At 45.7% G+C, this 24,947-nt stretch overlaps 1 protein-coding gene across 14 annotated transcripts in view; it reads right to left on the bottom strand.

Moving 5' to 3' along the window:
- Window positions 1–1,555: 1,555 nt before the first annotated feature.
- The window catches only part of P4HA2 (prolyl 4-hydroxylase subunit alpha 2), a 41,276-nt gene continuing 17,884 nt past the window's right edge, over window positions 1,556–24,947 (bottom strand). For 10 of the 14 annotated variants that reach the window (XM_027098065.1, XM_027098089.1, XM_027098146.1 and 7 more), the window contains 9 exons: window positions 24,309–24,502; window positions 23,349–23,525; window positions 19,416–19,486; window positions 19,080–19,179; window positions 14,892–14,945; window positions 14,277–14,342; window positions 12,444–12,512; window positions 11,955–12,051; window positions 1,556–2,022 (listed from right to left, as the gene is read on the bottom strand). In XM_027098065.1, coding sequence (XP_026953866.1) covers window positions 1,952–2,022; window positions 11,955–12,051; window positions 12,444–12,512; window positions 14,277–14,342; window positions 14,892–14,945; window positions 19,080–19,179; window positions 19,416–19,486; window positions 23,349–23,525; window positions 24,309–24,502 — 899 coding nt within the window. In that variant the 3' untranslated portion in view covers window positions 1,556–1,951. Of the gene's footprint in view, window positions 2,023–11,954; window positions 12,052–12,443; window positions 12,513–14,276; window positions 14,343–14,390; window positions 14,451–14,891; window positions 14,946–19,079; window positions 19,180–19,415; window positions 19,487–23,348; window positions 23,526–24,308; window positions 24,503–24,947 lie in introns of all 14 variants that reach the window. The other 4 variants (XM_027098136.1, XM_027098071.1, XM_027098129.1 and 1 more) reach the window with 2 other exon arrangements.

Here is a 24,947-nt window from a genome sequence, read left to right as displayed (position 1 = left end):
GAGCGGCTAGGTCTGTGAGCCATGGCCGCTGAGCCTGCGCGTCTGGAGCCTGTGCTCTGCAACGGGAGAGGCCACAACAGTGAGAGGCCCGCATACCGCGAAAAAAAAAATATAAGAAATATCTTCATAATCTTGGGATACAGAAGAATTTCTTAAACAAGACATAAAAACCATAAATCAAAAAAAAAGCTTGATAAATTTGACATAGAAATTAAGAACTTTTGTTCATCAAAAGACAGAACTAGGAGTGAAAAGACTAACTAGAAAAAAGATATTTGCAAAACATGTAACCAACAAAGAGCCTGTGTCCCTAATATATTAAAAATTCCTGTGAATTAGTAAGAAAAAGACTTTAATAGACAAAGATGAAACCTAAAGACTAATAAACATACAAAAAAGGTGTTCAATGTCAATAATCTTGTTAAAATAGATAACACTATACACATAACAAGCTAGCTAAAATGCAAAAGTATGACAATACCAGATATTGGAGAAGGCTGGGATAACAAGGACTCTTATTTACTCCTGGTGACAATGTGCATAACCACTCTGGAATACATTATATGGTAAAGTTGAAGACACACCTACTTAGACTCAGAATTTTCACTTCTAGAAATACATTCTACAGAAATGTGTTTATTTGCACCAGAAATCACATATAAAAATGCAATGGCAGCCTTATTCATAATATAAAAGACTGAAACCAACTCAAATGTCTATCAACAGTATATCAGCTATAATATGGTGCTGTCCTACCAAATACACTAACAGAACTGAACTACACGAGTTATCATGAACTACAGCTGCACAGTAACATGAAACAACTGTAAAATAAACGAAGCCAAACACCCCCCAAAATATACTGATTCCATTACAGAAAGTTCAAAATAAGGGAAAACAAATTTTTTATTTATTTTTATTACTATTTATTTAGTAATAAAATTTTTATTTTAAAATAAATTTTATCTAAAATAAAATTTTTATTTATTATTTTTTATTACTATTTATTTAGGGATATAGACACATATAGTAAAACTACAAAGAAAAGCAAAAGCATGACTACCACAAATCACTAGACAATGGTTACCACTGAGGTATGGGGGGAAGGTCAGAAATGTGATCATGGAGGGACTCACAGCAGGTCCTGAGGTGTAAATTTGAAAATAATCTCTTCTCTAACCCAGGTGATGGTGACATGGGTGCTCGTGCTCACCTGCATATTCTTTAAACTGTACGTCTATGTATCACAAACAATTGTGTGTATATCTCAAATTCTTAAAAGTTAGAAATTTCAAATTATAACAGCATCACAATCATGGACATACATGATCTCTATGTTCTCTGAGATGCAAGGAGGGACTGTCTCCCTTACTTTGCAGAAAAGGACACTGAAGCTTAGAGAAAAAATAAGTGTTGAAACCTGGTCTAGAACCTAACTTCAGGTTTGCCACTCAAGTATTCATTACCTAGATTCTGCCTGTACAGAGAAGATGCATAGGAAATGGTGAACTTGGTAAAAGCTCCCCGTCTTAAAAAAATACTCCAAATAAGGCTCTTTAAGGCTTCTGGCAGGGACATTTTATTTTTTGGTTAAAGCCACATTAATAGAAATTCCATAAAAACAAGCATGTAAACAAGGTATCAGAACTTTGGTTCACTGAAACATCTCACACCTAAAGCACCTGAGGTACAAAAGCATCTTGCTAGGTACTAGACCACCTGACTCTGCTCCAACCCTACCCTTGTGGCCAGAGATAGCTGACAGGTGAGGCTGGGACCCAGGTCACCCAAGTCACCCAGGACCTTCCCCAGGACCATCTCTGCTCCAGACAAATATTCACGCCTCCAAAGACCCGCCTGACAAAGGCTGGAAAGTAGAGGGGGTCTGTCACGTTGAACTTGAAGACAACATGGGCTGTGGGGCCAGGGAGGTGAAGGGCAGAAAAGGATGTCAGTCAACTTCTGTTGATCCACATGGCCTCAAGAACTCCTGTCCTCGTTCATGGAACCACTTATTGGAGACTGTGAACAGATAGAAAGTATGTTACAATCCTGTTGGTTCAGCAGCCAAAATTAATGATTCCTTCTTGATGACTCCTACATTGGGCCTGGGAATCAGACATGAGTAAGACTTGGTTTCAGGCATCAAGTTGCTTATGAGCTGGTGAGAAAGAGAGATAATCATACAAAACTCTGTCAGTGACACACGATACATGTGTGTAGGTTGCTATGGAAACAGAACCAAAGGGCATCTAACCACGTGGGGGAAGAGGAAACCCCAGGGCTGGGACTCCCTGAATAGGAGTTATCCAGGGAAGAAGATGGACAGAACAGGTGGTTCCTATACCAAGGGGGTCTAGGAAGTGGGAACAGGATGAGAAAGACATCAAGGCATGATCCACGCTGGTATGTGTCAAAGACCCCAACAAGTTTGATATTACTGGGATGTGGTGGGTAGGAACTCAGAGGTAAGAGACGAGGAAGCCTGTCAGGATTGTGGAGGGCCTGGATGTCAACCTCAGGAGCTCTGGGCCGGCAGATCAATCTTGTGTTCTGTGGGTAGCAGAGAAGCAGAGCTGATGCTAGCACTATCACCTAAAGTTGTGTCTTACATGTTCACAAACCACAATTTCACTTCTCAATATAGACTCTTTCATAATGAATGAAAAAACAAATTGCTTTTAATGTACTAATGAAGTCATAGTACTTTTAAAATACAATTAATAATAACTAATTTTTGTAAGTAATACACGAACTTAGCTGAAAAAATCAAATTGTTCTACAAGGCTTATAATGATAAATAGCAATCTCCTACCTACTCCTTTCCACCACCAATCCCCACTTCCTCTAACATTCAACTCTTGTTTCTTCTGATATTTATCCTCATTTTTCTAAAACATAATGTTATTTCTTGACTTCCAACTTTAGATCTTATATGTTGACAGTCTACCATAGAATATGGAGATTTGGAATTTTTTACACCACTCTTAAAATACATAGATCCCCCTCCCATCCCCCAATATAGTTAAATCACAAGTTCTAGTTAACTTAATATTCAGTATTTACATTATTATGTCATGTAAATATTACTCACACTTGAGCTACCGAATAGATGATACAGCTCACCCTTGAGCAACACGTTTGAACTGAGCGAGTCCACTTACATGCGGATTTTTTTCATTAGTAAATACTACAGTACTACATGATCCGCAATTGGCTGAATTTGAAAATGCAGAACCTTGGATATGGAGGAACCGTGCATATGGAGGGCCAACTATAAATGAGACACGCGGCCTTCCCTGGTGGCGCAGTGGTTGAGAGTCCGCCTGCCGATGCAGGGGACACGGGTTCCTGCCCCGGTCTGGGAAGATCCCACATGCCGTGGAGCGGCTGGGCCCGTGAACCGTGGCCGCTGAGCCTTTGCGTCCGGAGCCTGTGCTCCGCAACGGGAGAGGCCACAGCAGTGAGAGTACCGCGTACCGCAAAAAAAAAAAAAAAAAAGAGACACGGATTTTCAGCTGTGCAGAGGGTCAGCACCCCTAACCCCTGCTTTGTTTTTTGGGGTTTTTTTTCAACATCTTTATTGGAGTATAACTGCTTTACAATGGTGTGTTAGTTTCTGCTTTATACCAAAGTGAATCAGCTATACATATATGTATATCCCCATATCTCTTCCCTCTTGTGTCTCCCTCCCTATCCCACCCCCTAGGTGGTCACAAAGCACCGAGCTGATCTCCCTGTGCAACGTGGCTGCTTCCTACCAGCTATCAGTTTTACATTTGGTAGTGTATATATATCCATGCCACTCTCTCACTTTGTCCCAGCTTACCATTCCCCCTTCCTGTAGTCTCAAGTCCATTCTGCAGTAGGTCTGCGTCTTTATTCCCATCCTGCCCCTAGGTTCCTCATGACCTTTTTTTTTTTAAATTCCATATATATGTGTTAGAATACATTACTTGTTTTTCTCTTTCTGATTTACTTCACTCTGTATGACAGACTCTAGGCCCATCCACCTCACTACAAATAACTCAATTTCGTTTCTTTTTCTGGCAGACTAATATTCCATTGTATATATGTGCCACATTTTCTTTATCCATCCATCAATGGACAATAGGTTGCTTCCATGTCCTGGCTATTGTAAATAAAGCTGCAATGAACATTGTGATACATGACTCTTTTTGAATTATGGTTTTCTCAGGGTATATGCCCAGTAGTGGGATTGCTGGGTCGTATGGTAATTCTATTTTTCGTTTTTTAAGGAACCTCCATACTGTTCTCCACAGTGGCTGTATCAATTTACATTCCCACCAACAGTGCAAGAGGGTTCCCTTTTCTCCAGCATTTATTGTTTGTAGATTTTCTGATGGCCATTCTGACTGGTATGACATGATATCTCATTGTAGCTTGGATTTCCATTTCTCTAATGATTAATGATGTTGAGCATTCTTTCATCTGTTTGTTGGCAATCTGTATGTCTTCTCTGGAGAAATGTCTATTTAGGGCTTCTGCCCATTTTTGGATTGGGTTGTTCGTTTCTTTTGATATTGAGCTGCATGCACTGCTTGTAAATTTTGGAGATTAATCCTTTGTCAGTTGCTTCATTTGCAAATATTTTCTCCCATGCTGAAGGCTGTGTTTTCATCTTGTTTATGGTTTCCTTTGCTGTGCAAAAGCTTTTAAGTTTCATTAGGTCTCATTTATTTTTGTTTTTATTTCCATTTCTCTAGGAGGTGGGTCAAAAAGGATCTTGCTATGATTTATGTCATAGAGTGTTCTGCCTATGTTTTCCTCTAAGAGTTTGATAGTTTCTGGCCTTATATTTAGGTCTTTAATCCATTTTGAGCTTATTTTTGTGTATGGTGTTAGCGAGTGTTCTAATCTCATACATTTACATGTACCTGTCCAGATTTCCCAGCACCACTTATTGAAGAGGCTGTCTTTTATCTGTTGTATATTCTTGCCTCCTTTATCAAAAATAAGGTGACCATATGTGCGTGGGTTTATTTCAGGGCTTTCTATCCTGTTCCATTGATCTATATTTCTGTTTTTGTGCCAGTACCATAGTGTCTTGATTACTGTAGCTTGGTAGTATAGTCTGAAGTCCAACAGCCTGATTCCTCCAGCTCCGTTTTTCTTTCCCAAGATTGCTTGGGCTATTTGGGGTCTTTTGTGTTTCCATACAAATTGTGAAATTTTTTTTCTAGTTCTGTGAAAAATGCCAGCGGCAGTTTGACAGGATTGCACTGAATTTGTAGATTGATTTGGGTAGTATAGTCAGTTTCACAATGTTGATTCTTCCATTCCAAGCACATGGCATATATCTCCATCTATTTGTATCATCTTTAATTTCTTTCATCAGTGTCTTATAGTTTTCTGCATACAGGTCTTTTGTCTCCTTAGGTAGGTTTATTCCTAGGTAATTTATTCTTTTTGTTGCAATGGTAAATGGTAGTGTTTCCTTAATTTCACTTTCAAATTTTTCATCATTAGTGTATAGGAATGCAAGAGATTCTGTGCATTAATTTTGTATCCTGCTACTTTAACAAATTCATTGATTACCTCTAGTAGTTTTCTGGTAGCATCTTTAGGATTCTCTATGTATAGTATCAAGTCATCTGCAAACAGTGACAGCTTTACTTCTTCTTTTCCGATTTGGATTCCTTTTACTTCTTTTTTTTTCTCTGATTGCTGTGGCTAAAACTCCACAACAATGTTGAATAATAGTGGTGAGTGTGGGCAGCCTTGTATTGCTCCTGATCTTAGTGGAAATGCTTTCAGTTTTTCACCACTGAGGACAATGTTGGCTGTGGGTTTGTCATATATGGCCTCTGTTATTTGAGGTAAGCTCCCTCTATGCCTACTTTCTGGAGGGTTTTTATCATAAATTTGTGTTGAATTTTGTCAAAAGCTTTTTCTGCATCTATTGAGATGTTCATATGGTTTTTATTCTTCAATTTGTTAATATGGTGTATCCCTTTGATTGATTCATGTATACTGAAGAATCCTTACATTCTTGGGATAAACCCCACTTGATCATGGTGTATGATCCATTTAATGTGCTGTTGGATTCTGTTTGCTAGTATTTTGTTAAGGATTTCTGCATCTATGTTCATCAGTGATATTGGCCTGTAGTTTTCTTTGTGACATCTTTGGTTTTGGTATCAGGGTGATGGTGGCCTCGCAGAATGAGTTTGGGAGTGTTCCTCCCTCTGCTATATTTTGGAAGAGTTTGAGAAGGATAGGTGTTAGTTCTTCTCTAAATGTTTGAGAGAATTCGCCTTTGAAGCCATCTGGTCCTGGGCTTTTGTTTGCTGGAAGATTTTTAATCACAGTCTCAATTTCAGTGCTTGTGATCAGTCTGTTTATATTTCTTCCTGGTTCAGTCTCGGAAGGTTGTGCATTTCTAAGAATTTGTCCATTTCTTCAAGGCAGTCCATTTTATTGCCATAGAGTTGCTTGTAGTAATCTCTCATGATACTTTGTATTTCTGCAGTATCAGTTGTTACTTCTCCTTTTTAATTTCCATTGATTTGAATCTTCTCCCTTTTTTTCTGGATGAGTCTGGCTAATGGTTTATCAATTTTGTTTATCTTCTCAAAGAACCAGCTTTTAGTTTTATTGATCTTTGCTATTGTTTCCTTCGTTTCTTTTTCATTTACTTCTGATCTGATTTCTTTCCTTATGCTAAATTTGGGGGGTTTTTGTCCTTCTTTCTCTACTTGCTTTAGGTGTAAGGTTAGGTTGTTTATTTGAGATGTTTCCTGTTTCTTAAGGTAGGATTGTATTGCTATAAACTTCCCTCTTAGAACTGCTTTTGCTGCATCCCACAGGTTTTGGGTCGTCATGTTTTCATTGTCATTTGTTTCTAGGTAATTTTTGATTTCCCCTTTGATCTCTTCAGTGATCTCTTGGTTATTAAGTAGTGTACTGTTCAGCCTCCATGTGTTTGTAATTTTGACAGATATTTTCCTGTAAATGATATCTAGTCTCAGAGTGTGGTGGTCGGAAAAGATACTTGATACGATTTCAATTTTCTTAAATTTACCAAAGCTTGATTTGTGACCCAAGATATGATGTATACTGTAGAATGTTCCATGAGCACTTGAGAAGAAAGTGTATTCTGTTGTTTTTGGATGGAAGGTCCTATAAATATCAATTAAGTCCATCTCGTTTAATGTATCATTTAAAGCTTGTGTTTCCTTATTTATTTTCATTTTGGATGATCTGTTCATTGGTGAAAGTGGGTTGTTAAAGTCCCCTACTATGATTGTGTTACTGTCAATTTCCCCTTTTATGGCTGTTAGTATTTGCCTTATGTATTGAGGTGCTCCTAGGTTGGGTGCATAAATATTTACAATTGTTATATCTTCTTCTTGGATTGATCCCTTGATCATTATGTAGTGTCCTTCTTTGTCTCCTTGTTTTAAAGTCTATTTTGTCTGATATGAGAATTGCTACTCCAGCTTTCTTTTGATTTCCATTTGCACGGAATATCTTTTTCTATCCCCTCACTTTCAGTCTGTATGTGTCCCTAGGTCTGAAGTGGGTCTCTTGTAGACAGCAGATATATGGGTCTTGTCTTTGTATCTATTCAGCCAGTCTATGTCTCTTGGTTGGGGCATTTAACCCATTTACACTTAAGGTAATTACCAATATGTATGTTCCTATTCCCATTTTCTTAATTGTTTTGGGTTTGTTATTTTAGGTCTTTTCCTTCTCTTGTGTTTCTTGCCTAGAGAAGTTCCTTTAGCATTTGTTGTAGAGCTGATTTGGTGGTGCTGAATTCTCTTAGCTTTTGCTTGTCTGTAAATGTTTTAATTTCTCCATCAAATATGATGAGATCCTTGCTGGGTAATCTTGGTTGTAGGTTTTTCCCTTTCATCACTTTAAATATGTCCTGCCACTCCCTTCTGGCTTGCAGAGTTTCTGCTGAAATATCAGCTGTTAACCTTATGGGGATTCCCTTGTATGTTATTTGTTGTTTTTCCCTTGCTGCTTTTAATGTTTTCTTTGCCTTTTTTTTTTTTTTTTTTTGCGGTATGCGGGCCTCTCACTGTTGTGGCCTCTCCAGCTGCGGAGCACAGGTTCCGGATGCGCAGGCTCAGCGGCCATGGCTCACGGGCCCAGCCGCCCCGCAGCATGTGGGATCTTCCTGGACCGGGGCACGAACCCGTGTCCCCTGCATCAGCAGGCGGACTCTCAACCACTGCGCCACCAGGGAAGCCCTGTATTTAATTTTTGACAGTTTGATTAATATGTGTCTTAATGTGTTTCTCCTTGGATTTATCCTGTATGGGACTCTCTGTGCTTCCTGGACTTGATTAACTATTTCCTTTCCCATATTAGGGAAGTTTTTCAACTATAATCTCTTCAGATATTTTCTCAGTCCCTTTCTTTTTCTCTTGTTCTTCTGGGACCCCTATAATTTGAATGTCGGTGCATTTAATGTTGTCCCAGATGTATCAGAGGTCTCTGAGACTGTCCTCAATTGTTTTCATTCTTTTTTTTAATTCTGCTCTGCAGTAGTTATTTCCACTATTTTATCTTCCAGGTCACTTATCCATTCTTCTGCCTCAGTTATTCTGCTATTGGTTCCTTCTAGAGAGTTTTTAATTTCATTTATTGTGTCGTTCATCATTTGTTTACTCTTTAGTTCTTCTAGATCCTTGTTAAACGTTTCTTGTATTTTCTCCATTCTACTTCCAAGATTTTGGGTCATCTTTACTATCATTAGTCTGAATTCTTTTTCAGGTAGACTGCCAATTTCCTCCTCATTTGTTTGGTCTGGTGGGTTTTTACCTTGCTCCTTCATCTGCTGTGTGTTTCTCTGTCTTCTCATTTTGCTTAACTTACTGTGTTTAGGGTCTCCTTTTTGCAGGCTGCAGGTTTGTAGTTCCCGTTGTTTTTGGTGTCTTCCCCCAGTGGCTAAGGTTGGTTCAGTGGGCTGTGTAGGCTTCCTGGTGGAGGGGACTAGTGCCTGTGTTCTGGTGGATGAGGCTGGATCTTGTCTTTCTGGTGGGCAGGTCCACGTCTGGTGGTGTGTTTTGCGGTGTCTGTGACCTTATTATGATCTTAGGCAGCGTCTCTGCTAATGGGTGGGGTTGTGTTCCTGTCTTGCTGGCTGTTTGGCATAGGGTGTCCAGCACTGTAGCTTGCTGGTCGTTGAGTGGAGCTGGGTCTTGGCGTTGAGATGGAGATTTCTGGGAGATTTTCACCATTTGATATTACATGGAGCTGGGAGGTCTCTGATGGACCAATGTCCTGAACTCGGCTCTCACACCTCAGAGGCACAGGCCTGACACAGCCGGAGCCGGAGCACGAAGACCCTGTCATCCACACGGCTCAGAATAAAGGGGAGAAAAAAAGAAAGAAAGGAAATAATAATAATAATAAAATAGAATAAAGTTATTAAAATAAAAAATAGGTATTAAATTTTTTAAAAAAGTTAAAAAAGTAATAAAAAAGAAAGAGAGCAACCAAACCAAAAAACGAAGCCACCAATGATAACAAGCGCTAAAATCTATACTAAAAAGAAAAAAAAAAAACAGACAGAACCCTAGGACAAATGGTAAAAGCAAAGCTATACAGACAAAATCACACACAGAAGCATACACGTACACACTCAGAAAAAGAGAAAAAGGAAAAATATATATATATCGTTGCTCCCAAAGTCCACCGCCTCAATTTGGGATGATTTGTTGTCTATTCAGGTATTCCATAGATGCAGGGTACATCAAGTTGATTGTGGAGATTTAATCCACTGCTCCTGAGACTGCTGGGAGAGATTTCCCTTTCTCTTCATTGTTCACACAGCTCCTGGGGTTCAGCTTTGGATTGGGCGCTGTCTTTGCGTGTAGGTGGCCTGAGGGCATCTGTTCCCCACTCAGACAGGATGGGATTAAAGTATCAGCTGATTAGGGCGCTCTGGCTCACCCAGGCCGGGGGGGAGGGAGGGGTACAGAATACTGGGCAAGCCTGTGGTGGCAGATGCCAGCATGACGTTGCACCAGCATGAGGCACGCTGTGTGTTCTCCCAGGGATGCTGTCCCTGGATCACGGGACCCTGGCAGTGGTGTGCTGCACAGGCTCCCAGGAAGGGAGGTGTGGATAGTGACCTGTGCTTGCACACAGGCTTCTTGGTGGCTGCAGCAGCAGGCTTAGTGTCTCATGCCCGTCTCTGGGGTCCGCACTGATAGCCACTGCTCACGCCCGTCTCTGGAGCTCCTTTAAGCAGTGCTCTTAATCCCCTCTCCTTGCGCACCGCAAAACAAAGAGGCAAGAAAAAGTCTCTTGCCTCTTTGGCACCTCCAGACCTTTTCCCGGACTCCCTCCCAGCTAGCTGTGGCACACTAACCCCCTTCAGGCTGTGTTCACGCAGCCAACCCCAGTCCTCTCCCTGGGGTCTGACCCCCAAAGCCCGAGCCTCAGCTCCCAGCTCCCACACCCCCACCCCCTGGCGGGTGAGCAGACACGTCTCTCGGGCTGGTGAGTGCTGGCAGGCATCCATCCTCCGTGCAGGAATCTCTCTGCTTTACCCTCCGCACCCCTGTTGCTGCGCTCTCCTCCGTGGCTCTGAAGCTTCCCCCCTCCACCACCCATAAAGGGGCTTCCTACTGTGTAGAATCCTTTCCTCCTTCACAGCTCCCTCCCACTAGTGCAGGTCCCATCTCTCTTCTTTTGTCTCTGTTTTTTCTTTCTTCTTTTGCCCTACCCAGATATGTGGGGAGTTTCTTGCCTTTTGGGAGGTCTGAGTTCTTCTGCCAGCGTTCAGTGGGTGTTCTATAGGGGTTGTTCCACATGTAGATGTATTTCTGATGTATTTGTGGGGAGGAAGGTGATCTCCACATCTTACTCTTCCGCCATCTTTTTTTTTTTCTGGCTGCGTTGGGTCTTCATTGATCCGCACGGGCTTTTCTCTACTTGCGGCGAGCAGGGGCTCCTCTTCGTTGCAGTGTGCGGGTTTCTCATTGCAGTGGCTTCTCTTGTTGCAGAGCACAGGCTCTAAGCGCATGGGCTTCTGTAGTTGTGGCTCACGGGCTCTAGAGCGCAAGCTCAGTAGTCGTGGCGCACGGGCTTAGGTGCTCCGCAGCATGTGGGATCTTCCCGGACCAGGGCCCGAACCCGTGTTCCCTGCATTGGCAGGCGGAATCTTAACCACTGCGTCACCATGGAAGCCCTCTTCTGCCATTTTGAAGCTCCTCCCCTGCTTTGTTCAAGGGTCAACTGTACTTATATTTGCTTTCTTGTACAACTTTTTCTTTTCTCATTTTCTTTTTCATTTGCTTAATTTTCTCTGAACCTATCACTCTTTATCCCCATAACTCTCCAAGAGGGCTATAAACTTATCTCTTTGTGATCATTTCCTGTCACATCCTGCTTCAAGCCTCTCTATGACTCACCACAGCTGCTTCCAGAATAAAGCTCAACTTCAGCCTCCACAGTTTGGTCCCAGGCTTGAGCCTCATCTCTTGGCCCCTGTGCCATGGGCCTCCCCTTGCACAAGAGACAAAGGCAGCCAGCCCCCACACCTATGATGCTGGTTTTAGTCTGTGCCTTGTTCCACGTGGGTTTTGCTTGCCTGGGACACCCTCTCCTCTCTGTTTCCAGTTCTCCCCCACTGCAACCTCAGAACCCTTGCCAGAGTCCACTTTTCTGGGGAGCCATCCTGGACCTACAATGCTTATGTAGCTATTCTTCCTTGGGGCTTCCTTAGCTCTCTAGGCATCTCTGGGAGTGTTCCCAACCAGCTGTCTTGGCACATAACTAGCTGAGTGGACAGCAACATGGCTGGGTGGGACTACCTGTTAGCAAGAAAAAACAAAAACAAAAAACCAAATCTCAAAAAGGGAGACAGTCTTGGCTTTGTGAAAATTTAGCAGCAACTGTCTCCCAGCTCAGAGTCTCAGGCTGACCACTAGAGCCCAGAGGCCAACACCACAGCTTAAGCCACTCACCCCACTTGCAGCCCACAAGCACGGGGCAGGCAGCATGTCTCGTTCGGTAGTCACCTTCCCCGCTCCGCAGGAGGTTGTACCAGAATACAGCCGTACCCTGGAAAGAGAAGCCCTGTCATACAACACCCTTAGATATTGGGCTCAACGATCTGACCCCGAGTACCAAAGAGCCCTCCCTGAGTAGAAACACCCTCACTTTCCCATGTCCAGGGGCACAGGGCTTTGGGACTCCAGTACAGAGAAGCTCCCCAGAAAGCACCTACCCTTCATGGTAGCGTGGATGTTTGGAATCCCACCTGGCCCTGAAGGGACTTCCCTCTCCATCCCATCTCGCCAGATGGAAGCTGAGACCACAGGTCAGGGTTCAGGCAGGAAGGGGCTAAGGCCCCTCAAAGTGATATTCAAGCAGGCCAGAGAATGGGACTATGAGACATGGATGAGGTCTGAGTTCTGCACTTCAACTTTTGACCCACAAGAACCAGAACTTACCTTCTTAGGCCAAAGTGCAGCCCCCAGATCAGGAAAGACAGTGGCACCACCAGCTTCCACATCGCTCATCTGGGAATACAAGGCATAGAGCTTGGCCCTTCTACTCAATGCTCTCAGAGCAACTGAGCCACCAAGGACATGACAAAGTATGCGGATCACCCTCCTGTGAGCATGAACAACTCCACCACCAGCCCTTTGGCCAAAAAAGGCTCTTTCCACACCCTGCCCCTCCCTAAACCCTGTTTAATCTGTGCGGTTCATCAGGACAGTCTCCATGCCATGGAGAGATGTAGGCCTGCAGGATACCCATATCTTGGCTGTCCTCAAGTGGGAAAAATCTGAGTCTGTACTGGGAAAATGCCTGACTGACCCCACCCCCTTTATCCTCATCCAGGCTGGCCTGCCTAAGCCACTGTGCTCTGTGAGCTTCCCTGACAAGGAGCTCCCTGCAGCTTCTAACACCATCTGTGGTCCCAACTATGGATTCTGTTTCTCTGGCTTGAGTAACGTGCAGGTCTAGTCAGACCCTCACCTTCCCAGAACAGCTACCGTCCCCAGGGCCAGCTAGGGCACTGTGTCTCCAGAAGGCCTGCTTTCTCCCACAGTAAAACCTCAAACTAAATGGAACACAATATTCACAGTAGCAAGGCTGCACTCATGCCCACAGAGCGTGCCTCAGCTCATGCCCAAAGCACCACTTCTTTCTCATCTGTCTCTTACTTCAAGTTTTTTGCCTGTAATGTAATCAAACGTGGAGCTAAAATATTTCCACAGGACACATACCAGACAGACTGAAAGGCACCCAACAGACATATGGTAAATGAATAAGATGAAAACCCCTGATGGCTTCCCATCAGAGTGGGGATCAAATCCAGGCTCTTTCCTAGAACCTGAAGGTCCTGGCAGTCTCACCAGCCTCTCCCTCTAGCCACCCCAAATTAATGCACTATCTCTGAGACCCACAACCCTTTTTCTCTTTTTCCAACATCCCAATCTCCTTCCCTCTTCCAGGTCTCCACACATTCTCTTCTCTACCAGAAATCATGTTCCACCAACTAATTTCCACTCAATCTTCAAGTCTCAACCGACATGTTACTTCCCAAGGTAGGCCTTCTCTGAACCCCAACTCTGCACTACTTCTTCAAAGCACTTATCACTATGGTAACTAAACAATTACCTCTCCTATGTTTAAAAGCAAGTCTTTCATATTAGGACCGTAAGCCTAAGAGAGACCACAAATGTCCTGCTCACCAGCATGTTCACGGCAGTCCCCAGCACATAATAACCACATGATAAAAACTTAAACGAGACACCAAAGGGAAAAGTGGACACAGGCTTCTGTCTCTAAGTTACTTGACAGCTTCTATGCCTCTCTAGACCTGGCTGTCTCAGCAGAGGGGAGAGGAAACTGTTCCTTGTGTGAGAGGTAAACCCAACAACCTGTGGCTGGAGTACAGGCAGCAGGTGGCAGGCAGGCAGGCAGGCCACTGAGCTCTGGGGAAACGAAGGCAGCTTCATCTAAGAGCACTTCCAAGCTACCTCCTCACTCTGCTGCCAAGCAGGGAACCCTCCAGGACACCCATCCCAAAAGTCCAGACTAGCTCTGGGCCATCTAATAGGAGCCAGGGATGTAAAAGTCACGGGGGTTGGGGGAAGCACACAAATGGGAACAAAGGGCAACTCTCTACTCCAGCCAAGACGGGCGCTGAGGGCCAGAAGGGCCCAGCCATCAAGCAACAGCTGGTGGTATCAGCTCTGACAGGAGTGGATATAAGAGAGCACTCTGGACCCAGGCTCCCCTTAAGGCCCATACACTGCACGCGTCATACTCACGTAGTTTAAGAACGTGGCCACACGATTCCCCGTCCCTAAACGCTTGAAAGCATCTTGCTCATCCTTCTATAAAATTAAGTGAGAGTAAACAGTGGGCCTGTACCCAATACTTACATAGTTAAGAAACGTCGCTAACCTATTTCCCTCCGTTTTGAGGCCGCTGTCAAAAGGTCGCTGCAATAGATAACAACTTTCACCCGAGTTTGCAACTGACTTCACCCGCCACCCACAGGACTGGGGCCAAAAAGGTCAAGGGAAGGTACTAAGTATGTGTTCCATATATTGGCCTGGACCAGGGGCCAAGGCTGCAAAGGAAACCCTGGCCAGGCATGGGGGAGAGGGGGCAGGAACAGCTTTCACAGAGACCTAGTGAGGTCCTCTGCTTTAGAGTCAGGGCAAAGAATGGCAGGCTTGGGCCAGGGGGACTACTCCTGACCTCACAGGGGAAACAGCTGGGCTGCACTTGGCTCTGGACTTGGGCTTCTCCAGCAACAAAGAGGGGGCCCTGCTGAGGCAGGGGGGCCTGATGTGAAGGCCACAGTGCTCCTAAAAGCTCCAGCCTTCTCAAACCAGCTACAGCAGAGCCCGTGAAAGCACCTGTGATTTGGGCCTTACCCTAGAGAAGTCAAAGTGTGGCTCGTACTGTCCTCCCATTCCATAATTAGCAACCTGGTGGGAAAAAACAGCATTGGACTGTTAGCAGCATGAACCACCCTGAAGCAGCCCATCTCCCTAGGTAACAACCAGATCCCCAAGAGCAACCTCTCTAAGGAGGGTAACTATCCCCTGCCAGTATGGGCAGAACAAATGCTGCAAACAGGTCTACAGCTGTGTCCAAGAGGAAGGGTGCAGCACAAATGCGGTTTCCCAAAAAGGAAAAGATGGGCAAGCTGCAGATGACCACTGTGGAGAAGCTCCAGCCCTTCAGGGCAGCAGCAGAGGGAGCCCTCCTTGAGGCAGGCCCTGGCCTGGGCCCTGATTATTTGGAAGATAATGAGATGGTAATCCAGAAGAATGCCAACAACAAACTCAGGATTGGGTTTTTTTTTTAATGCTAGTTTGGAAGCTACTCAGTACCTGGCAGTGCTCCTGTCACCTCTGTCACCATGCCCCAGAAGCTCTTCTTGGTCAGTCTGAATAGGACAAACAAATCCCACTCCATCTCACAGTGGTACACTGCACAGAGTAATTCTGCATCCAAGTGAAGCAGCAGGGAATGGGCGGCTGGCTGCAGGGGGACCAAAACTGCTGCTCTACCTCAGTGCCCCCAGTGGAAGCCTGGACCTGGAATAGGGCCTGAGCCACCTCAGGTGCCACTAATTGGATTAGAAATCATAAATGCCTTTATGAACAGTTTATCAGCACAATATAAGTCCTAAATCACAATGGTTATTTTAGCTTCAGTAGCTAGATGAGAGATGAAGTTCAAGACAAAATACAGAATCTGACATGAAAGCTGATGTACCAAATGGTACCACCAATGTCCATCTGGGAACACTTGGTTACTGTATCTTAATGAAACCATACACACCTTTGGAGTTCAAATATTAGTCCTCAGAAAATTGATTTTGTATACCCGTTTTGGCAATTCTAACAGGTGAAAGATGCTGCAAAACTGGCAATAATGGCGACCCATGGACATGAGGGAGAGAGAGGAAGGGTGAGCTTTACAAGAGAGAAAATCCTCCTCTTGGAGTAAAAAACAGTATTTATCAAATGTGATGAAATGTGGATTTTCGGCAGCATGATTTTTCCATGTCGAAAAAAATTAAAATGTTGATATGAAGAATCAGAATCAGTGAGAAAATATGCTGTCATATACTGCTTTAGCCTTCAATATTCCCACACCAGGGGCTTCCCTGGTGGCGCAGTAGTTAAGAATCCGCCTGCCAATGCAGGGGCCACAGGTTTGAGCCCTGGTCAGGGAAGATCCCACATGCCGTGGAGCAACTAATCCCATGCGCCACAACTACTGAGCCCGCGCGCCTAGACCCCTGCTCTGCAACAAGAGAAGCCACCGCAATGAGAAGCCCGTGCACCGCAACGAAGAGTAGCCCCTGCTCGCAGCAACTAGAGAAAAAGCCCGCACCCAGCAACGAAGACCCAATGAGGCCAAAAATACATACATTTATTTTTTAAACAATTAAAAAAAAAAAAAGAGTCCCACACCAAAAATAGCTAGAAATCCTATCAACAGTGCAAGGAGGCCTAGTGCAAGGAGGTCAGCAGGTGACCCTAAGCCTGGAGGTTCATCTAAGCAGGGAAGTTCTAGAGCAGTTGATGAAGTGACATTACAAATGCTTTTTCTTTGGATCCACTATAGTCGAGAACTTGAAGAAAATTTTAAACATGACTGTGATCAATTTGCCAGTGCACTCAGGAAAATTCAGTTGCTGCTTGTTGTTGGAGCAGCAGGGTATGACTGCATTTTCCAACACTCCCACTTGTTGGATGGAGTGCTTAAACCTTCACTACCTGGGGATAATGAAAGCAGCTGTATTGTTAACAGCTGGCTCATCTTTTAACAGTTTTGGGAATCACATTTGATCATGGTGCTAAAGCTATTATACCTATACTATTTTAATACTGTCCCCAAATAGTACAAGGGTCACGGGAACTTCCGGATGTGCAGCCATCAGAATCACCATCTGGGAAAACTCCGGGCCACAGACCCATACCTTTAATAACAATCAAAACTGATTCCTGGGAGGAGGTATTCATTTGTTACAAAAGTAGAAGAATCAGTCCTTTGAAAAATGTGGGTATTTATGATACTGAGGTCAGAATGAAGGGGAAAAAATGGTTAGAAATCACTTATTTGGTGAGGCTGACACATCTAGTCGGAAGTGTCTTCAATCTTCAAGAATTCTGGCAATGTAGCATCTCTTCCACTCTTAGGCCCTCATCCAATTCAAAAGAAAGCCTCTTTTGCCCTTTCTTCCAAATAATCTATAGCAAACACATCAACTACAGATGAAAGAGTGTCAATAGATAGCATAAAAACCAGTTCATTTCCAGAAGCCTGTAGGGACCCTGGTGAGAAGGCTGTTGCTGGTGCCTAGGCATGTATCACACTGCATGGAATGTGGAATGAGCACAGACAGGTACTGAAACCCAGGTTCCTATCCTCAGACCATGTAGGATCAAAGGTTTCAACAATGCTGGCTGGCCAAGAAAATGCCAAGACAGTTCCTAGAGAATGAAAGCAAACAAAAATGGTGTCTCAACCTCCTGGCAGCTGTGGTCTTCTTCCAGAAGAGCCCTGACCATAAAAGCCCCTCCACTGGAGTTGCGGCATTCAGATCCCATTCATCAATTGAGCTACAACATGACAAGATATCAGTTAAGATGAAACCAGGGTTGTGGCAGAGAAGGCAGTCCAAGCACGAAGCTGCTGTCTTCTGAGGTTGCATGTGAGATAGGGTTCAGAGGGTGCAGCCAGCAGAGCAACAGGGGCACAGGTCCTGTACACTCTTTTCAGCCTCTTGGTCCAGGGTACAGAATCAGCAACCAAGAAGAACATCATCCTCAGTAAGGGCCACAGCAGTCCTAACACTGGCTCTGACATGCAGTGGTAGATGTCTTAACAACAACAACAAGGCTGCTACAGGAAGATATGAATCACAACTACGCCAACAGGGATGCACCCAGGGCATGGAGAGCCCCTATCGCTCTTGAAATGATGGTGTTCTCACACGTAAGAGGAAAGTGGGAGATGTGGCAGAAGTCCTCTCTTGATGTGCTTGTCTGCAGAACTTACCCAAAAATTAGGCTTACAAACTCAACACTAAGTTGAGTTGAAATGAAAAAATTGTATTAAAATTTCACAGGACTGTAAGATAATCAGCATGTTTTTAAAAACTCTGGTGGACTTCACATAAATTCATAAGGATGACCTTCAAAATTGGTTTTGATTGCTGACACAGCTATGGGGGGGAAAATGAGTGCTGATTTGCTTGTATGTGTCCAGGCAAAAGTTCAGAGAATCTTTTCCAAGTGATCTCAGTTCAGTATTCTACTGAAGAGCCATGGTTGATCAGGTAAAGTGTGATATTCTTAAATACACGGGAACTCTGGCCAAACAGACAGATCCAGGGGGCTCAAGAAAAATGCCATTGAAACTTCTCTGGCAGTGTCTCAGATCGTCATTTTACAGCAGAACCCAGAAGTTGGGATGTTCAGAAGGGAGTGTGGCCAGTACTGATTTGAACTCAACAGAACAGACAACACATCAGTAGGAGCTTTACCCAAAATTTTCAGCATGGTGCTACCATGTTTCTTCACAATCACCTCTGAAATGAAAAACAGGAGGCCAGGGTCCCAAGGGGGTACTTAGAAAGGAGCATTCCACCTTCACCAGCCAACCAGTCCAGGCCTCTCAATGCTACCAATGTATTACAGAACACTTTACCTCCAAGTGCATTTGACTATGACTCAGAACCATGACCCATGAAGATATTTATAGCTCTTAGAGGTGTCCCTGAAACAACTTAGGATTTCAGCTTCTGTAGTCAAGAAGACATAAATGGGCCTGCCATGCCCACCAATGATCCCTAGCTCCGAGTATGATACTTGGGCACACAAGAGACATTCAGTTGACATTTGTTCAATGCTAATTGTTGAATGCCAGTGGGCATACTTAATTCTGGCTTCCCAACACGACGCCACTCCACACTCGTAGCATCCTGCAGTCCTACCGTTTACTGGGCAAGCCTCCCTATGTCTGGCCCTGAGCACCCTGGAAGAACATCTAGCTAGAAATACTCCCTTCCCAACTCCAGGGTTCCCAGAAACAAGCCATACCTGCAACAATTCTGCAGTCTTTACTGTTAGGCCTGTGATGTGCTGCATCCGAAGGTTCACCCGAGCCACAACTGGGTCATCCTCCTCCTCCAGCCAGGAGCTAAGCCAAAACAAGAGGGAGAGAAAGGAAGGTGGGGAAGGCAGGTTTCGATGCGGTTCTGCACTCTCTCCCCAGCATCAGGGCCAGCACTAACAGGCAGCACAGGGTGAGTGCTCCATGTAGGGGAGGTGCCAGCAGGGAGGACAAGCCAAGCCACCCTCCCTTCAATAGCAACTGGGAGGCCCAGGAGTTGGGGCTTGAGCAGCCACCCCGCCACCACCATCACCTTTGCTAACCTTTTGGAAACTCTGTAGCTGGCAACAGTGAGAACACCTGTCTTGGGATCACGAACAGTGGCTCGTGCAAGCTGGAAGGCAGGAAGAAAGGGCAGACGTATCATTCTTTGCCTTGAGTATTTTTTTCTTGGAGAGACTGGGTCCTGATCTGTCAATCAGGCCAGTGCGGGAAGGAGCTCTGCAGTCAGTGGCTCTAGCCAAGGCCCCATGATCCTGCAAGCCAGGCCAGGGCAGTGGTCTGGGGCCTCCAAATTCCTGCTCTATCAGACCCTGGCCACTACCCTGCTTGGCTGCTGCCTGCCCCTGGTCCCTCCCAGGTCCATGCTGTCTGCAGAATTATGCCTATGGAGTCTGCTTTGTCCATCTGCCCATCTGCCTGAACAGCCCCTTTCTCACCAGGCCCACCCACCACACCTTCCTGCACCTGGCTGCTCCTACCACATTCAGACTGTGCTGCCATCCCTGAGCCTCAATCTTGCATGCTCCTCTCAACGTGGTCAACTACACTGTCCTGAACCTCAGCGGCCTTCTCTGCCCAGAAACCTACCCAAACACTCTCCTACTGCACCAGCCCACGCTGGCCTCCCACTGCTGCAAGGAACAAAAAAAGAAGGCACAGTTTTCACTACCTTGGGAGGCCTGCGACGTCAGATGATAGAATAGGAAAGGAATCTACAAGGTGCAATAAGTAAACTGCTGCCTGGAAGCCACCTCCACATACTCACTCATACACACACACACACACACACACGCACGCACACACACGCACGTACGCACACCCCACCTCACCTACCTCATATCCCCCCAGTCTCCACAGACTGGTGCAGTGATACTCCCAGGAAGGACCTGCTGCCTGGAGCCAGCCCCCAGTGCTTCGGCTGTGGACTGTCCTAATGAGTGCTTACTATGTGCCTGGCACTGCTGGGTGACTAAGACATGGCCCCTGCCCTCATACAACTCAGTCAAGTGGGGAAGGCAGAAAACTAGCTGGGTAATCACAGCACAGCATGGCAGGTGCTGGGAGAGGGGAAGCTCAATGTCTGTGGGAGCTCAGTCTACAGGGTCAAGAATGGTTTCCTACAGGGGGGACCACCTAGCTGAGATCTGAAGGATAAGTTGGAGTTAGCCAGGTGGGAGAACATTACAGGAACAGGGAAAGAACAGTGATGCAGACGCCCAGAGGTGAAAATGGATGTGGCACTATGACTGTGGGTTAGAACTCAGAGCAAAGAGATGAGAATAGGCTGAGGAGGCAAGTGGGGGTTGGGCTGGATGCAACCTATGACCAATGAGAAGCAGGGAAGGCTTTATGCAGGGGAGGGACACCACAATCTGAATGTAAGAAGGATCACTGTGGAGACATCATGGAGGGCTGGTTAAGGAGGCGTCAAAGCAGGAAGGAGGAGGCCAGTGAGGATGTAAGGGAGAGGTCAGGGCAAGAGGTGGGAGAAGGGATGGAGGGGGTGGATGGACTAGAAGACTGGCCAGGAGGTGAGATCAACCAACCTGGACACGAGCTGCTGCAGCACATTCTGGTAGGATGGCACTGCACCCAGAGCAGAGAGCTTCCCTGAGATCGTATCTACGGTTCTTTCCTGATGACAACTGCAGCTGCAGCTAGACCCCATCCAAACATGTGAGCTGCAGCACTGGCCTGACACCCACAGGGAGGCTCTGGGCAGCTGGGGCTCTGCTCCCAGGGATAGACAGGGCTATTCTGAAAGCAGACCAGAGACCCACAGGCAGCTGCCAGGCATTCTCCACAGGACAAGTTAAGCTCATGGGCCCTACTTCAAAGCCAGCATAGCATCTGTCCCTCACAGGCTCCGGAAAGGAGAGGTCAGCTTGTAATAGCCAACGTGTTTGGCTCTTCACATGGCTTCTGTTCAAAGACAAATTTTCCCAACACGCTCCTCCCTGCCCACACTGCCCAGCCACACCCATGTGCACACATGCACCCAACATCAACACACACACACATAGCGATGTTTTAGTGCTTTGGTCGGAGAGACAAGGGAGAACTCTCTCAGGAGGCTATGGCACAACAGTGCCTCTCCCACCTGACAGCCAAGAAAGCAGTTTTCTTTCCTGGAGGAATCTGGAGCTGGTCCAGGGAATGGAAGCTGGGGGGCAGGGGGCGAGGTGTTTCTGGTCCCCATTCTCCACACACACTGGCTAGACCCTCCCTCAGCGACATCAATGACACTAAGAACTGACTCTGAGCCATAGATGTCCTAGTATCTCAAGCCAAGGCTGTTCCAAGATACAGTCCAGGGCCTAGGATAGGAACCTATTTTAGATCTCTCCAGGAGTGCTGGGCCTCCTGGCCTCTACAATTCTATTAGGAGCAGAGCAATAGAGGATCTCCAGCTAAATCCTCCCTTCTAATCACCAGTGATAGGAGAAGGATGGGGATATGGCAGAAAGTAGTTCTCTTTGAAAGATGTCAAAAAGGAGAAAATCTTTTATGAACTAGAAATAGAAGAATAATTTTATAACATGATGAATATATACAAAACCAACAGCCAACTGCATACTTAGCAATGAAATACCAAAAGAATTTCCATGAAATTCAGGAACAAGACTAAGATTCCTATTGTAAAAATGCTCTAGAAGCTCTGGGCAGTTCAAGAAGACAACAAAAACAAAAGAACTATAACTATTAGGATGGAGAAAACAAAATTTTTCTTATTTGCAGATGCTAATACTATCTGGACAACCCAAGATGATTAGCTAAAATCCAAATGAAGAATAAGTGAGTTCAACAAGTAGCTGTGATCTGCACCATGTCTGTTTCCTTGCAGGTAAAATGAAGATGATGACAGAGCCTGCTAAATAGACATAGCAGTTAACATATGTTAAGGACTTAGAAGAGGGCCTGCCAGGACTTCCCTGGTGGTGCAGTGGTTAAGAATCCGCCTGCCAATGCAGGGGACACGGGTTTGAGCCCTGGTCCGGGAAGATCCCACATGCCGCGGAGCAACTAAGCCCGTGTGCCACAACTACTGAGCCTGTGCCCCAGAGCCCGTGAGCCACAGCTACTGAGCCCGCGTGCCACAACTACTGAGCCCATGTGCCTAGAGCCCGTGCTCCACAGCAAGAGAAGCCACTGCAATGAGAAGACCGTGCACCTCAAAAGAGTAACCCCCACTCACCACAACTAGAAAAAGCCCGCACACAGCAACGAAGACCCAACGCAGCCAAAAATAAAATAAAATAAATAAATTTACCGAAAAAAAAACCCCAAAAAAAACAGGGCCTGCCACACTTCTCAACTCAGTAAACATTAGCTATTACTATGAAATATAGTTTTACAATCAATAGTTTAGTATATAATAGTAAACTAATTTAATAATGTAACCAGTAAAAACATAATGACGAAAGAAACAGTTTTTTGTGAAGTTACAGTAACAACAACAAAAAAAACACTGCCTAGGAATAAATTTAACAAGAAAAGTGCAGGGCTTAGGTGAAGAACAATTTTAAAGATATGAATAAATAGAGAGACCCAGAGTGCTCTTGGATGAGAAGACTCAATACTGTAGAGATGTTCGTGCTCCTCCAAGTCAATCACTTCTTTGCAATCCTAATCAGGAGACCCACAGGACCCAGCTTGGCAGTGCCCCAAGGCATAACTTCCTAAAAACTAGCCCACACAGCAGCCCCCAACACGGTGAGGTGACACTTCTCACTGTGGGCTTGCCCTGCTTCCAGTGTGCCCTTCTATCACAGCCCTTGTCTGTTCATACTGGTTCCCTCAATTTTCTCCCCCCACTGGACTATGAACCCTCAAGGTCAAATTGAGTCTGTAGTACCTTAGTACCCGACAGTGGACTCATGCAAGACATAAGCAAAGGCCAGCCGGGTACGCAACTAAACTGCCCCATGGTACCAGGAGTGAGTGGCCCAAGAAGGAACTGCAGAGACACCTACTTTGGGTTTTGCAACTTCCTTGATCCTCTCGATTTCCTCGTCAGACATGACATCGTAGTACCTGACGATGTGTGGACTGTCCCACTCATCCTCCTCTTTGAAAGGGGCGATGAGCAGCTGTGGCGTCCCGTTGCCATGGTGGTACCTACAGAAAAGCCTCTTCTGCCTTCGGGGTGTCTGGGGAGCACAGAGCAACAAGCCCTGAACTGAGTGAGTCCTAACCCTCAGTCCCAGGCTAGCCGGCTGCAGACACTGGCCTCACACCCCATGTCCAGCAGCCACTCCCTCCCGCCTCACCAGAGAAGAAAACAAAAGCCCCTCAGTTTGACTGGCATGAAATGATACCCCACAAATCATGCAATGTTTCTTCCCTCCCAAGAATACCTCATGTTGACAAGTCCTGTAGCAGGGTGTAATCCCTGGCCCCTCTCACAGAGATGTGAGTAGGTCAGGAGGGCTAGGGCCAGGGAGAAGTCTTTCTAGACAGAGGAGCCAGTGGGAGCCAAGCAGACATGGGCATGGAGAAGACCGAGAGATTGTCTCACACCTGAGTCTCCTTGAGGAAGCACTGGGGTCCAAGGGCTCTCAAAGGCCAGTGATACCCCACACCAAATTCTAGCAACTGCCTGGTCTTTGCTAGAGATCATGACTTCAGTGGAGGCCCAAGGCACATCCACACTCATGGCTTTCTTCAGAATAGTGAGTCAAGTAGAAGCTGCCCTGTTGGGGTGGGGAGGGGAGCTCAGTAATAACTTAGGGGATTGAAACTCTGCCTAGGACATCAGGGAAGACAAGTCTCCTGTCCTATACCTCAGAGCACACCCACGTGTCAGCCTCAGCAGATGCTACCAAGAATTGAGAAAACTACCTACAGACAGAGGAACATCTTCCTCAGATCTGCCTGTCCAGAGCCAAAGTCTAGGTCCACAGCCTGGGTCCTGACCCATCCACGTGTCTCACCAGTTTGACACCCTCCCCACGACAGAGGCTCTCATAGATATCCCTCTCGGGCAGGTAGTCCACAGGCCTCTCATATATGCCTTCCTGGGGTGCTAGCTCAGCTTCTGTGTGATTCAGTAACATTTTTTCTCTTTCTTCCTCCAACAACCGTTCAAAGTAGCGCAGATTCCCTCCAGCTCGTTCATGGCTTGGGTCTAGAAAAAGCAAAGAAGAAGAAGCAAAAGGAAACCACAAACATCTGTTAGATCATTTAGAGAAATTATTCTGTAAGTGGTTTTCTCTCCCAGCAGCTCACTCGCACGCAGCATTCTGCCTTCTACAGCACCTAAGCACAGTTTGCTGGTCGTAGAGGAAAGGCCAACAGAGGTTCTCCCTACTCTGGTCAGAGATGAGAAATGAGCAACAAGAGCGGGGCGCAGGGGACGCTTAGCCACCAACGCGGCTCTCCTCCGGAATTCCCTGGAAGTCCCAAGGACACAGGTCCAGAGAAACAGGCCAGAGTTCAGCCTCCTCCTCCCCACTTGGCTGTGTGCTAGTTACAGCCGTCCCCTAGAGTACATCCACTACTGGTGACATCACATGCTGGCCACAGCTAGAAGGCAGGCTGAAACACCGGCGGCAAGAAGGGCCACATGACAC

Source organism: Aethalodelphis obliquidens, unplaced genomic scaffold, assembly GCF_003676395.1.
Source record: "Aethalodelphis obliquidens isolate GAN/ISIS:26980383/991018 unplaced genomic scaffold, ASM367639v1 scaffold4, whole genome shotgun sequence".
NCBI classification, from domain to species: domain Eukaryota; kingdom Metazoa; phylum Chordata; class Mammalia; order Artiodactyla; family Delphinidae; genus Aethalodelphis; species Aethalodelphis obliquidens.
This window is presented reverse-complemented; position numbering and strand designations above follow the sequence as displayed.